The 15,045-nt window shown below is 43.1% G+C and overlaps 1 protein-coding gene across 2 annotated transcripts in view; it reads left to right on the forward strand.

Annotated features, from left to right (window-relative positions):
• Nucleotides 1–15,045, forward strand: part of PRPSAP2 (phosphoribosyl pyrophosphate synthetase associated protein 2) — a 54,002-nt gene that overhangs the window by 24,659 nt on the left and 14,298 nt on the right. For both annotated transcript variants that reach the window (XM_028089538.2, XM_028089539.2), the window contains 2 exons: nucleotides 7,018–7,073; nucleotides 14,536–14,684. In XM_028089538.2, the coding sequence (XP_027945339.1) occupies nucleotides 7,018–7,073; nucleotides 14,536–14,684 (205 nt within the window). The remainder of the gene's footprint in view (nucleotides 1–7,017; nucleotides 7,074–14,535; nucleotides 14,685–15,045) is intronic.

The raw sequence follows: 15,045 nt of genomic DNA on the forward strand, positions 1-15,045 counted from the left end.
AGGGGGAGAGGCAGAGGGAGAGGGAGAGGCAGGCTTCCTGCTGAGCCAGGAGCCCGATGTGGGGCTCGATCCCAGGACCCTGGGATCATGACCTGAGCCGAAGGCAGACGCTTAACCATCTGAGCCACCCAGGCACCCCTTCCTCTGTGTTCTTCTTAGTGTCTTTGTATCAAGCCACTGTCATCACAAAAAAGATATGGCGGGGACAGAAACCAGGGACAAGGGTAGAGGGTGTATAACAAGGGAGTGTGGGGTGTAGGGCAGTTTGATTCTCTGTGGTTCCATGGTAGCCCTGATGATGTTTTCCCTTAATGGTTCAGGGGACAATTACTAGACTTTGGAAGCTGGACTTACATGACATGTGGTGTGTTTTCCCCTCTACTTGATAGTAAGAGTAATCTTCTAACAAGTGAAAAATGAAACTTCACATTGACAGTGGAAGTGTAGGGACACGTGCATGTGTGTCTATAGTAATTTTTTTTTTTTTAAGATTTTATTTATTTATTTGAGAGAGAGAGAGAATGAGAGATAGAGAGCACGAGAGGTAAGACGGTCAGAGGGAGAAGCAGACTCCCTGCTCAGCAGGGAGCCCGATGTGGGACTCGATCCCGGGACTCGAGGATCATGACCTGAGCTGAAGGCAGTCTCTTAACCAACTGAGCCACCCAGGCGCCCTTGTCTATAGTAATTCTGACAATAGTGGTAAAGCCCTGGCTTCCCTGGGCCCCAGCCTGGTCCTGGGCCCTTTCACAGGGGTAAGCCTTATTACCAGCTTGCTTTGTGTCCTGTGTCCTCTCACACCTTTCTGTTTTTGCCTCTTTGTCTGCATAGTTACAGATGTTGATTTGTGAGTGCTTTTTTTTTTTAAGTAAGCTCTATCCCCAGTGTTGGGCTCGAAGTTATGACCCCGAGATCGTCACATGCTCTACCCACTGAGCCATCCAGGTGCCCCTGATTTGTGGCTGCTTTTTTGAAAAAAACAGTTGCCATATTGTTTGCCTTGTTCTGCAACTTCTTTGCTGTGCTGTGCAGGTGTATGGAGGTCTTTCCATGCTAAGATATGTAGGTGTATTGCTTTGGTTATAATTGCTACATAATAGTCTTCAGTTTAGGTCAGTGATGTCCAGTAGAACTTTCTGTGATCATGAAAATCTTCTAGCGGCTGTCCAGTGTGGTAGCTGCTCGTCACACGTGGCTAGTGTGACTGGAAAGCCGAATCATCTTCTTTAAGTTTAATTAATTAAAGTTTATTTATTTATTTATTTATTTATTTTAAAGATTTTATTTATTTGACAGAGAGAGACACAGCGAGAGGGAACACAAGCAGGGGGAATGGGGGAGGGAGAAGCAGGCTTCCCGCCGAGCAGGGAGCCCGAAGCGGGGCTCGATCCCAGGACCCTGGGATCATGACCTGAGCCGAAGGCAGACGCTCAACGACTGAGTCAGCCAGGCACCCCAGTTTAAGTTTAAATAGCTGCGTGTTTAAATGTTTAAAGCACAAGTTTAAATGAGCCACCGTTTTTTTCCAGCCATTTTCTTCCTGATTGGATATTAGGTTGTAATTTTTCATTCTTTTTTTTTTTTTAAGATTTTATTTATTTGAGAGAGAGAACACACAAGTGGGGGGCGGGGGGGGCAGAATGAGAGGAAGAAGCAGGCTCCCAACCTGAGGCTTGATCCCAAGACCTCAGGATCATGACCTGAGCCGAAGGCAGACACTTAACCAACTGAGCCACCTAGGCACCCCATAATTTTTCACCCTTTTAAGTGAAATACTTTATTTTAAAAATTTATCATAGGAGCACCTGGCTGGCTCAATGGGTAGAGCATGCAACTCTTGATCTCGGGTTGTGAGTTTGAGCCCCATATTGGGTGTGGAGATTACTTAAAAAAAAATTATTGTAGGTAAAACTGCAGTGAAAATTCTTGTACTTAACCTTTCTGATTACTTATGTGTTTTTCTGAAAAAATATTAGGAGGTGCAATGAATTGCTTGATTGAAAAGTATCTGTTTTTAGTACTTTAATAGATATTGCAAAAATTGCAATTTTCTGAAAATCTAATATTTTAATAGATATGAAAGTTGCAATTCTCTGAAAGGGTTGTGTTAGCGTATACTCCCACTCACAGTACATGGGATAGTTATCTGTTTCCCTTTGCTCTTCATTTTGCAAATTGAATGAGCAAAAACAATACTGTGTTATTTGAATTCTTTCCTTTCTCGATTTCTAGTGTGATTGAGCATCTAGTGTGTGTTTTTGGGGGGCGGGCAGGAATTTCCCCCATCTAAAGTGGTGTTTCATTTTTCTGCCGTGGTTTTGAAATTTCAGCATGATGTGTCTGGGGTAGATCTTGTTTCCATTCATCTTGGTAGATACTCCCTTTCGTTCTCTGGACATTTTCCCCCCCTATAATTTGAGTGTCTCATCCCTTCTGTTTTCTCATCCTTTCCTTTGGGAACCGTTAGATGTTGAAAATTTTGGATCTAGTCTCTGTTGTTTAACTTTTTTTTCTTCAAGTTTTGCATCCTTATATACGGCATTGTGGGAAAATCCCTCGGCTTCATTTCCCAGCCTTGTTCTTCATCTGTGTCCATTCTGCCGCTCCATCAGCCAGCTGCTGAGTTTCTTAATGGGACTGTGATGATTCCCATCTTCTCGATTTCTTTCTGGTTCTTTTTCTTAACAAGTTGTTGTTTAGGTGTACAATTTCCTGTTTTAGCTCCTGAGGAGAAAATAGACCTGTTGTCTGTCTTTTCTTTCTTTCTTTTTTTTTTTTCCCCTTTTCTTTTCTTGTAAACTTTATGCCCAACGTGGGGCTCAAACTCACGACCCTGAGATCGAGAGTCATATACTCTACCGACTGAGCCAGCCAGGTTCCCCCAAAATGGACCTGTTTTTATCAGAGTCCTTTCTTTTCTTTCTTTTATTTTCAGATTTATTTATTTATTTTAGAGAGAGAGAGCATGGCGGGGAGGGGCAAAGAGAGAGGGAAACTCAAGCAGACTCCGTACTCAGTGCAGAGCCAATGTGGGGCTCGATCTCACGACCCTGAGATCACGACCTGACCTGAAACCAGGAGTTGGACACTCAGCTGACTACACATGTAGGCTCCTCAAAGAGTCCTTTCTTTTAAAGCCTCCTTTTATTTGCTTTATTAACTGTTTCCTTCGTTCTTACTTCTCTTGGCTTGGTTTGATGCTGTTTGATGAGGTGAGACAAGTACATAAAAGCAGTTTAGAAAAACTTCCAGCAAAAATAAGGAACGCCTAAATGAGAATATTTTTGCTACTTTACTCCCTGATAGCATCGGATGAGTTAGGCTCTCCTGTAAAGACGTCCAGTCCATGTAGTTGTGCTGGATACATCTGTATTAGAGCTGTCTTCAAATTAATCAGTGTTTTGTTCATTCACTAAGTACTATTTAGTGCTTCCCACATACTAGGCATTGTACGAGGTGCTAAAGATTATTAATGCTTATATGGAAAATCATTGTGAACATAATTATGAGAAAAAAAGCAATTGGGATATAGTGAAGGATATATCATATAATTTAGTGAAGTGTTTAATTGTCAAGAATATAATTTGGAAATATGGCCAGGATGCAGTCAGAAACAGTCCACTGCACAGGTTAAAAGGAGTTCCATCTTCTAAACTCTTAGAAGCTGCTAATGGGTAAAAAAAAAAAAAAAAAAAAAAAAAAATTGCTAATGGGTATCTTCAGTTATGATCATCACTAGCACAAATCACTTCAAATGTTCAGTAGTAAAAGACTCCAAAGTAGACTGATATTTTAGTTCTTTTTTTTAATTTAATTTTATTATGTTATGTTAATCACCATACATTACATCATTAGTGTTTGATGTAGCGTTCCATGATTCATTGTTTGCGTATAACACCCAGTGCTCCATTCAGTACGTGCCCTCTTTAATACCTATCACCGACTACCCCATCCCCCCACCCTTCTCCCCTCTAGAACCCTCAGTTTGTTTCTCAGAGTCCATAGTCTCTCATGGATTTCCCCTCCGATTTCCCCCCCTTCATTTTTCCCTTCCTACTATCTTCTTCCTTTTTTTTTTTTTTTAACATATAATGTATTATTTGTTTCAGAGGTACAGGTCTGTGATTCAACAGTCTTACACAATTCACAGCGCTCACCATAGCACATACCCTCCCCAATGTCTGTCACCCAGCCAACCCATCCCTCTCACCCCCAACCACTCCAGCAACCCTCAGTTTGTTTCCTGAGGTTAGGAATTCCTCATATCAGTGAGATCATATGATACTTGTCTTTCTCTGATTGACTTATTTTGCTTAGCATAATACCCTCTAGTTCCATCCACGTCATTGCAAATGGCAAGATTTCGGTTTTTTTGATGGTTGCATAATACTCCATTGTGTGTGTGTGTGTGTGTGTGTGTGTGTGTGTGTGTGTGTGTGTGTGTGTACACATACCACATCTTTATCCATTCATCTGTTGATGGACATCTTGGCTCTCTCCACAGTTTGGCTATTGTAATGGACATTGCTGCTATAAACATTGGGGTACACATACCCCTTTGGGTCACTACATTTTTATCTTTGGGGTAAATACCCAGTAGTGCCATTGCTGGGTTGTAGGGTAGCTCTGTTTTCAACTTTTTGAGGAACCTCCATACTGTTCTCCAGAGTGGCTGTACCAGCTTGCATTCCCACCAACAGTGTAGGAGGGTTCCCCTTTCTCTGCATCCTCGCCAACATCTGTCGTTTCCTGACTTGTTAATTTTAGCCATTCTGACTGGTGTGAGGTGCTATCTCATTGAGGTTTTGATTTGTATTTCCCTGATGCCAAGTGATGTTGAACACCTTTTCATGTGTCTGTTGGCCATTTGGATGTTTTCTTTGGAGAAATGTCTGTTCATGTCTTCTGCCCATTTCTTGATTGAATTATTTGTTCTTTGGGTGTTGAGTTTGGTAAGTTCTTTATAGATTTTGGATACTAGCCCTTTATCTGATATGTCATTTGCAATATATCTTCTCCCATTCTGTCTGTTATCTTTTGGTTTTGTTGACTGTTTCCTTTGCTGTGCAGAAGCTTTTTATCTTGATGAAGTCCCAGTAGTTCATTTTTGCCCTTGCTTCCCTTGCCTTTGGTGATGTTTCTAGGAAGAAGTTGCTGCAGCTGAGGTCGAAGAGGTTGCTGCCTGTGTTCTCCTCTAGGATTTTGATGGACTCCTGTCTCCCATTTAGGGCTTTCATCCATTTTGAGTCTATTTTTGTGTGTGGTGTAAGGAAATGGTCCAGTTTCATTGTTCTGCATGTGGCTGTCCAATTTTCCCAGCACCATTTGTTGAAGAGACTGTCTTTTTTCCATTGGACATTCTTTCCAGCTTTGTTGAAGATTAGTTGACCATAGAGTTGAGGGTCCATTTCTGGGCTCTGTTCTGTTCCATTGATCTATGTGTCTGTTTTTGTGCCAGTATCATACTGTCTTGATGATTACAGCTTTGTAATAGAGCTTGAAATCTGGAATTGTGATGCCACCAGCTTTGTTTTTCTTTTTCAACATTCCTCTGGCTGTTCGGGGTCTTTTCTGGTTCCATACAAATTAGGATTATTTGTTCCATTTCTTTGAAAAAAGTTGATGGTATTTTGATAGGGATTGCATTAAATGTGTAGATTGCTTTAGATAGCTTTGACATTTTCACAATATTTGTTCTTCCAATCCATGAGCATGGAACGTTTTTCCATTTCTTTGTGTCTTCCTCAATTTCTTTCATAAGTATTCTATAGTTTTCTGAGTACAGATTCTTTGCCTCTTTGGTTAGATTTATTCCTAGGTATCTTATGGTCGTTGTTGGTGTATAGAAATGTAACTGATTTCTGTGTATTGATTTTATATCCTGCCACTTTACTGAATTCCTGTATGAGTTCTAGCAGTTTTGGGGTGGAGTCTTTTGGGGTTTCCACATAAAGTATCCTATCATCTGCGAACAGTGAGAGTTTGACTTCTTCTTTGCCGATTTGGATGCCTTTGATTTCTTTTTGTTGTCTGATTGCTGTGGCTAGGACTTCTAGTACTATGCTGAATCGCAGTGGTGATAGAACAGGACATCCCTGCCGTGTTCCTGACCTTAGGGGGAAAGCTCTCAGTTTTTCCCCATTGAGAATAATATTCGCTGTGGGTTTTTCATAGATGGCTTTTATGATATTGAGGTATGTACCCAAATCCCTACACTCTGAAGAGTTTTAATCAAGAAAGGCTGCTGTAGTTTGTCAAATGCTTTTTCTGCATCTGTTGAGAGGATCATATGGTTCTTGTTCTTTCTTTTATTAACGTATTATATTACATCGATTGATTTGCGGATGTTGAACCAACCTTGCAGCCCAGGAATAAATCCCACTTGGTCGTGGTGAATAATCCTTTTAATGTACTGTTGGATCCTATTGGCTAGGATTTTAGTGCGAATTTCTGCATCCGTGTTCACAGGGAAATTTTAGTTATTTTCTTAAGGGTTCTTCATATCTTTATAAAACTCCACCGTCATGATTATCCTTTAACAAATTGGTTTCTTTAATATGCCATGACTGAGACCCAGGAATCCTTTGTATGGACGGCACTAATTTGGAATTGGACAGTTACCTTGGATTCATGTTGGATGGGTATCATCCTGGTACTGGGAAGTTGCATGCAATGGGGATTCATGAGAGGACTTCCTGTTACTTGATAAAAATGTCTTTATGTCCCACTATCAGTATTCACCAACACATGGATATGAGCCAATCAGCAATTCACCCTACTTTTTTGTCTTCAGTCTGTGAGGTTCTCCTTACCTTGATAATACTTTTTCCTAGGTAGGGGTTTCTTCATTTTTCAAAGGGAAAATTTACTTTGAACATTTTCTCTTTTTGGAAAACTTGGAAGTGACCAGATGACATTTTTGAGTCTTGGAATGTTCCTTTTTATCGACTGTCGGGTTTTGGTGTGAATAGCCTCATGGAGACATGGGAGTAATCCCTGACCTCTTGTCTGTCACAGATCCCGGATTACAGGAATGCGGTGATCGTGGCCAAATCTCCAGCCTCGGCCAAGAGGTAGGCGGGAGCTCACCACTGCTCCTCAGGTCCACATGGAGAGTCATCTCCCCGATCGAATCCTGGACGCGCTGGATTCTACCTCAGTGGTTCCCACTGGTGTCCCTTGTTCTTATTCTGTGGGCTGTTAGTTTAAAGATTGTCTGCTGACTCCATTTTAAAAATGATGATATACTTTCCTCTTTTTTTTTTCAATCCCAGTCTGCACCTGCCAGTCAAAGACACGCAGGTGTCAGGAAGCCTGATCCAGTGCTTCTCTCATTTCCAGATTGGCAGCCACTGGTGGACCTTCACATGCAAGGTGTTTAAAATCCGTGGTGTTTACAGTACCAGTGAATATACTTTTAGTTGTTTATGGCCTTTTATTACAGGAACTCAGTAATTTATTAACAGAATTGTATCCAGCCGAGAGGCCACTTCTTGGTATGTGTTAAAAAGTGACATTTTACAGAACAAAAACACCCAGAGGCAGTGCTGAGAGTTACATGTAAGCTGGAGTAACTGATAAATCAGTAATACAATATTTAAAGTGGTTTAGGGTCGAGAGGATTTCATATACCCATGTTTTCTGGAAAAGCCACTTTGTGGGAAAGAGAGAGAACAAAAGCAAATGTAGGAAGAAAGGAAAAAAGCTCCCCCCCCTTTTCTTCTTTTTTTAGATAGAGATTATTAGGGGGAAGGGAGAGAGAGAATATTAAGCAGGGTCCATGCCCAGTGCAGAGCCCAGTGTGGGGCTCAGTCTCAAAACCCTGCGATCATGACCTGAGCTGAAATCAAGTGTCATATGCTTAACTGACTGGGCCACCAAGGTGCCCCTAAAAATGGTCTTTTAAAATTATGTCTTTGATTGAATGCCTTTGCCCAGTGGATCCCTGTGAAGCCCTGCAGAATATGAGAAAACATAGGTACCTGCATCCTGGGTCCCGCGGGCTGATGATATTGAAGGATGAGGGAGAGCTTGTGCAGACAGTAAGCCAGTGATTTAAAAGGCATTACAATAAAGAGTTTTCCATTATAAACTATGAAGGACATTTAGGATATTAAATAAATTAGGCTGACACTTGTGATAAAAACATAAAGTCGCCGTGTCCAGTGCAGCCAAGACTGTGCCCACACTACACTTCCTTCGAGAAGCTCTGTCGGCGGAGTCTTGTCCATTTGATGAAGTCATAGTAAACCATGACTCGTTTTGGAGTATAAACCTGTCAAACACTTTTCTGGGCATTGAGCTGGATCAGTTTTAATGTAGTAATTTGTTTTTCTCTGATATACAGGCTTTTAGTTGTTGTTAAGGTGAAAATCAGGTAAGGTATAATTAATCATTTTAAAGTATATAATTTGTTGGCAGTTAGTGCCTTCACAGTGTGGTGCAGGCACCACCTTTCTCAGGTTTCAAAGCTTTCTCATCACTCCAGAGGAACACCCCATACCCATTAAGAAATCACTCTCCATGCCTGCCGCTCCCCCTGCTTGTGCTCTCTCTCTCTGACAAATAAATAAAATCTTAAAAATAACACACACAGGTGAAAGACAGCATAGAGAATGGGGTAAAATATTTGCCCCCTCTCCCCCCAGCCCCTGGCAACCATGAATCTGCTTTCTGTCTCTCTGGATTTGCCAATCCTGGACGTTTTGTATAAATGGAATCAAATACGTGACCTTTTGGGTCTGGTTTCTTTCACGTAGCCTCCTGTTTTCCAGGTTCATCCACATCATAGCGTGTATTGGTCAGTCATTTCTTCTTACAGCTGAGCAATCCCCACTGTGTGGATAAACCACACTGTTTATCCGTTCATGTATTGAAGGACGTTTGGGTTGTTCCCACCTTTTGGCTGGTATGAAGACTACTGCTGTGAACGTTTGTGTCCAAGTTGCTGTGTCGACGTATTTTTCATTTCTCGTGGATGTGTACCAAGGATCGAAAGTGTGGGGTATATGGTAATTCTATGCTAATGTTTTTGAGGGACCGCTCAGCTACAGCGGCAACACCATTTTCCATTCTCACCAGGAATGTACAAGGGTTCCAGACTCTCCACATCCTTACCAACACTTACTTTCTGTTTTATTATTATTATTATAATTATTATGGCCATCCCAGTGGGTGTGAAATAGCCTCTCACTGTTTGTTTTTTTAAGATTTTATTTATTTATTTTTGTGAGAGAGAGAGTACAAGCAGGGGGAGGGGCAGAGGGAGAAGCAGGCTTCCTGCTGAGCAGGGAGCCTGATGCGGGGCTCGATCTCAGGAACCTGGGATCATGACCAGAGCTGAAGGCAGACGCTTGCTTAACCGACTGAGCCACCCAGGTGCCCTCTCACTGTGGTTTTGATTTGCTCTTTTCGAATGATGAAGGATGTTGAGCATCTTTTCATGTGCTTATTGGTCGTTGGTATATTTTTGGAGAAATGTCTGTTCAGGTTTTTTGCACATTTTTTAATTGGGTTTTTCTGTGATTGAGTTGTGGGAGTTCTTTATATATTCTGGATACTAGGTCCTTGTCAGATAGAGGATTTGCAAATATTTTACCCCATTCTGAACGTTGTCTTTTACCTGTGTGTGTGTTTTTTTTTTAAGATTTTATTTATTTGTCAGAGAGAGAGAGAGCACAAGCAGGGGGGCGGCAGACAGAGGGAGAGGGAGAAGCAGGCTCCCCGCTGAGCAGGGAGCCCGACGCGGGGCTCCATCCCAGGACCCTGGGATCATGACCTGAGCCGAAGGCAGACGCTTTAACCGACTGAGCCACCTGGGCGCCCCTCTTTTACCTGTCTTGATAATGTTCTTTGACACACAAAAGTTTTTAATTTTTATGAAGTCTGGGTTAGCTGTGTTGTTACTGCTTTTGCTTCTGGCATCATATATAAGAAACCATTGCTAAATCCAAGGTCATTAAGTTTTGCCCCTGTGTTTTCTCCCGGTGGTTTAGTTTTAGCTCTTATGTTTAGGTGGCTGATCCATGTTGAGTTCATTTTTGTCTATGGAGGGAGGTGTCAGGGGCCAGCGTCTTTCTTTTCCACATGATCATCTGGTCGTCCAGCACCATTTGTTGAAAAGACTATTCTTTCCCCCTTGAGTGGCTTTGGCATTCTCGTCCAAAGTCAGTTGGCCATAGATGTCTGTGTTTGTTTCTGGACTCTCAGATCTGTTCTGTTGTCTGTGTGTCAACACCACACTGTTTTGATTACCATAGCTTTGTCATAAGAATGTGATCAGAACACCCACAAGTAGGTAGAGTACTGGGAGTACTCTGCCTGTGGATCCTGTACTGACACCAAGTGGGAAGTGGCCTTGTTCCCACCAGACTGGTGAGGCTCCTGACTCCCTGAGGCCTCCCCGACACCACCTCAGAGGGGAGAGGGAAAGGCACCTTTTACTGCGGAGTGGGGTTGGAAGTCCAGGGTTCATGCTGCACTGACACTGGGGGGTGGGGTTCATTACCGCTCGGTAGGGATGAAAGTCCCAGCTCCCTCCTTGGCCTTCTCTGGAACCGCCCTGTTGGAGGGTTTGGAGCTCATCATTATAGCCTGGCAGGTGAGGAAGGGTAGGGTAGACCCCCCTACTTGACCTTTGCTTGTGTCAGGAGTGGTGTAGCTGGCTTTTTCTGTGGCTGTTGGCCGGAGAAGGGCGGTTACTGTGTTAAAGTTTTCTGACTTAGGAGGCTGCCCCTTTCTTGGTCCTTTGGCTAGAGCAAGCGGGCTTTTGTGTGGGCTGTTTTTGGTATGTGCCTGTTGGCATTTTGGGGTTGTCTGCTTCTCCAGCTGCAAGTCTGTGATGATGAGACAAAAAGACCACCAGGCTGACCACCTTGTCGTTCCAACAGTCTCAAGGTCCCCAGCCAGTCTTTTTTCTCCTCTCCACCTTCAGTCTTCTTACGTCTGTTTCATACATGATATCCAGGGTTTTGGTTGTACTCCGTGGGAGGAGTACTCCATCTTAGCGGGAAGAGAAGTGGTAGCAGTGCATTTTGATACATTTTTACCCACTAAATACCCAAAGAATATGATGAATTTTCCTTTGTCTCTCCCATATGGATAGGCTTCTCGTAACTTCTGTAATACTTACTTTATATCTAATACCGTTTGTTGATGAGATTTTACCATTGTGGTAGCCTTGGGCTCAGTTTATTTGGCTTTTAGTTGACTCTTGAACAACACAGGTCTTAGGGCACCGACCCCCCCCCCCCGCCGTGCTTCAGAAATCCATGCATAACTTTTGACTCCCCTGGAACTTAATTACTAACAGACTGCTATTGACTAGAACCTTACTGAGAGCATAAACAGTCGATTAACGCATATTTTGTCATTCGTATTCTTACTCCAAGTAAGACAGAGAAAAGAAAATGTTACTAAGAAATGGTAAAGAAGAGAAAATACATTTACAGGATTGCACGGTATTAAAAAAAAAATCCACTTATAAGTGGACCAGCGCAGTTGAAACCTATGTTGTTCAAGGGTCAACTGTACTACAGTGTTTGTCTTTTTTTTTTTTTTTAAAGATTTTATTTATTTATTTGAGTGGGGAAGCACAGAGGAAGAGGGAGAAGCAGACTCCCCACTGAGCAAGCAGCCCGATGTGGGGCTCGATCCCAGGACCCTGAGATCACAATCTGATCCGAAGGCAGACACTTAACCGAATGAGCCACCTACGCGCCCCCAGTGTTTGTCATCTATCCATTCAGATGTTTATTGTGCCAGGTCTGATGAGGCCTAAGAACACTCCCTCAGGGAGCTTATGTGTAGCATCAGATGTTTTCGCTACTATTGTGGACGGAGTGTGTGTCCCCCTCCCCAAAATTCATCTTGAAATCCTAACCCCCAATATAATGGTATTAGGAGGTGAGGCCTTTGGAAGGTGATTAGGTCATGAAGGTGGAGCCCTCATGTCTGGGATTAGTGCTCTTGTGAGAAGAGTCATGTGCTTGCCGTGGTTCTCTGTTCTCTGCCCCATGAGGGTACCGTGAGCAACATGGGCCGTCTGCAAACCGGAAAGCAGGCCCTTACCAGGCACCGGCTCTGCCGTGCCTTCATCTTGGGCTGCTAGCCTCTAGAACTGTGAGAGATACATTTCTATTGCTTAAGCATCCCCCCCCCCCGCCCCACAGTCTGTGGTATTCTGTTACAGGAGCTGGTATGAAGGCATCTATCTACGTTACCTCATCTGATCTTCTCTGGCTAGGAGGTCGGCATTTATTATCTGTCCTAGACGAGAGGGGTTGGAGAAAGTGATCCATGGTGATTCACCTGTATTTTGTTTACTGAAAGGTAGTGGGACCACTAATCACTTCTTAGGGTGTTTTCCACACTAGTGATTATGGGATTTTGGGTGTTGGCCAAATAGGATTGAGATGGACTTGCCCATCCACTCAGTACATGCGTAAGTGCTACTTAGACTTTGAGAAATAACAAAGTGGGAGATCTAACACTGAAGTTAAGACTTACTGTAAAGCTGAAGCGACTGTGATTATGTAGCGTTGGGGTAAAGATAGAAAAATAGAATAGTGGAACAGAATTGAGTCCGAAAACAGCTCTATGTGTATCTAGAATACTGGTTTCCAGCAAAGGTGCAAAAGCAATGCAACAGAGAAATGGTAGTCCTTTTCACGAATGGTGTTAGAACGATAGGATGTTCATATACAAAATAATGATTTTGAGTCATATTTCACATCATATACAAAAATCAACTGAAAGTGAATCCTGTAACTAAATGTAGAACCTAAAACTAGAAAACTTCTAGAGGAAAACGTGGGAGAAAAATCTTTGTGACTTTGCTGGACAAAAATTCTTTAAATATGACACCAAAAGTACATTTTATAAGAAAATAATTGTTAAACATCATCAAAAGTAAAACTACTCGGGCGCCTGGGTGGCTCAGTCGTTAAGCGTCTGCCTTCGGCTCAGGTCGTGGTCCTGGGGTCCCTGGATCGAGTCCCACATTGGGTTCTCTGCTCGGCGGGAAGTCTGCTTCTCCCTCTCCCACTCCCCCTAAAACTACTCTTCAGAAGACATTACTGGGAGAATATAGGAGAAGGCACAGATTGGGAGAAAATATTTGTAAAGCATGTGCCTGATAAAGACCTTGTTATATTCAGGGGCACCTGCCTGGCTCAGTCAGAAGAGTGTGAGACTCTTGATCTTGAGGTCATGAGTTCAAGCCCCATGTTGGGTGGAGAGATCACTTAAAAAATTAAATAAATAAACTTAAAAAAAAAAAGAACTTACATTCAGAAGATATAAAGAATTCCTAAAACTTAGTAAGAGAACTAGCAACCCAACTAAAATTGGCAAAAGATAAACAGACCCTTCATCAAAGTATATATTCAAATGGCAGATAAGCACATGAAAGATGTTCAGCACCGTTTGTTATGAGGGAAGTCCCACCGGAAAGCACAGTGAGGTACCACTAGGCACCATTAGAATGGATAGCATTTGAAATCGGCCACACCATGTGTTGGTGAGAACATGGAGGCCCCGGGACCCTCATGCACTGCTCAGGGGAATGTAAAATGGCATAACCGGTTGGCAAAACAGTCTGGTTCTTTAGAGAGTTAAATATATGCCTTACCTTATGATCCAGCCATTCTGCTCCTAGGTTTTTACCCAAGAGGAAGGAAAGCGTGAGTCCACGGAGAGATCTGTACATGAATGTTCAAAGCAGTTTTGTCATGGTTCAGAACTGGAAATAAATGTATCAAGTAATTGAACAAACTCTGGTAGACCCAAACAATGGACTGTTGCAGTGTGAAGGGGTGACCTGTTGATAGGCCATATAACGTGGACGGATCTCCAAAATGTTATCCTTAGTGAACAAAGTAAGACAAGAAATGATGACATACTCCGATTCCACTTAGGAAATTCTAGAAAAGGTCAAACTCTGGTGCCAGAAAGCAGATTGTTGGTTGCCTAGTGCTGGAAGGAGTTACTGAGGGGCACAAGGACGTGTCTGGCAGCGATAGATACCTTCATTGTCTTCGTCATGCTAACGGTTTTCATGGATGTGTGCGTACATCAGAGCTTATGAGATTGTACGGTTTAAAATATGCACAGATTGTTGGGTCTCACTTATATCTCAGTAAAACTTAAAAATTGACGCTTATGGCTTTGAGGAGTATTTAATGCCCTTTGCCTCCTGTGGTTGGTTCTCACTATTAAGCGGGTGGCGAGGTGGGTTAGCAGTTAGAAGCAAGGAAGGTGCGGCTTAGCAGAGTTAGCGAGTGCAGGTGCAGCTAGCCCACTGAGCGCAGACCAGGCTGCTGTCCGGCCACTGGTGCTCACTGCGAGAGGGATGTGCTCATCACCTGGGGTCCCCACGCTTTGTCCCAGATCCTAGGACTCGAAGATTATTTCCTCTCTCTTTTCATTAATCCTCTCGGAAACTGCACTGGATGTCTGTTCTCGTATGTTCCTCCCGTGAGCGTCAGACAACGGAAGCCGCGTCCTTTCTGAACCGTGTCTCACGCTCTCCCTCAGGGCACAGTCTTTCGCCGAGCGTCTGCGCCTGGGAATTGCGGTGATTCACGGAGAAGCACAGGACGCCGAGTCCGACCTGGTGGATGGACGGCACTCCCCGCCCATGGTCAGGAGTGTAGCTGCCATCCACCCCAGCCTGGAGATCCCCAGTAAGTGTGCCGGCCCCTCTTTGTCACTTTCCTCGTAGCTTTTTTTAAGGCTGCCCGAATGTATCGTCTTCCCACTGTGAATGGCCCCTTCTCTCTTTGTTCTTTTGTTTTTCAGTGGGCAAAAACGGGTTAATACCCAGTTGTAACAAGTGCATTTCTGATAGCCCTGTGGATCATAGAGCCTTCTAGAAGCAGTCTGTGTGATCATAGCAAGAAGTAGGAAAAGGCTCAGTTCTGCCATTTCAGAGAATTTCATCCATTCACTCAGCAGTATATCCTAGAGGAGAGTTTAACACGAGCAAAAAACTTTGTGTATATTATTCACTAATAGTGTTACTTTGAATGCAGAATATTGGAAACG

This window comes from Eumetopias jubatus, unplaced genomic scaffold (genome assembly GCF_037043125.1).
Source record: "Eumetopias jubatus isolate StellerSeaLion01/CBP00866 unplaced genomic scaffold, mEumJub1_p1.0 scaffold_10, whole genome shotgun sequence".
In the NCBI taxonomy this organism is placed as follows: domain Eukaryota; kingdom Metazoa; phylum Chordata; class Mammalia; order Carnivora; family Otariidae; genus Eumetopias; species Eumetopias jubatus.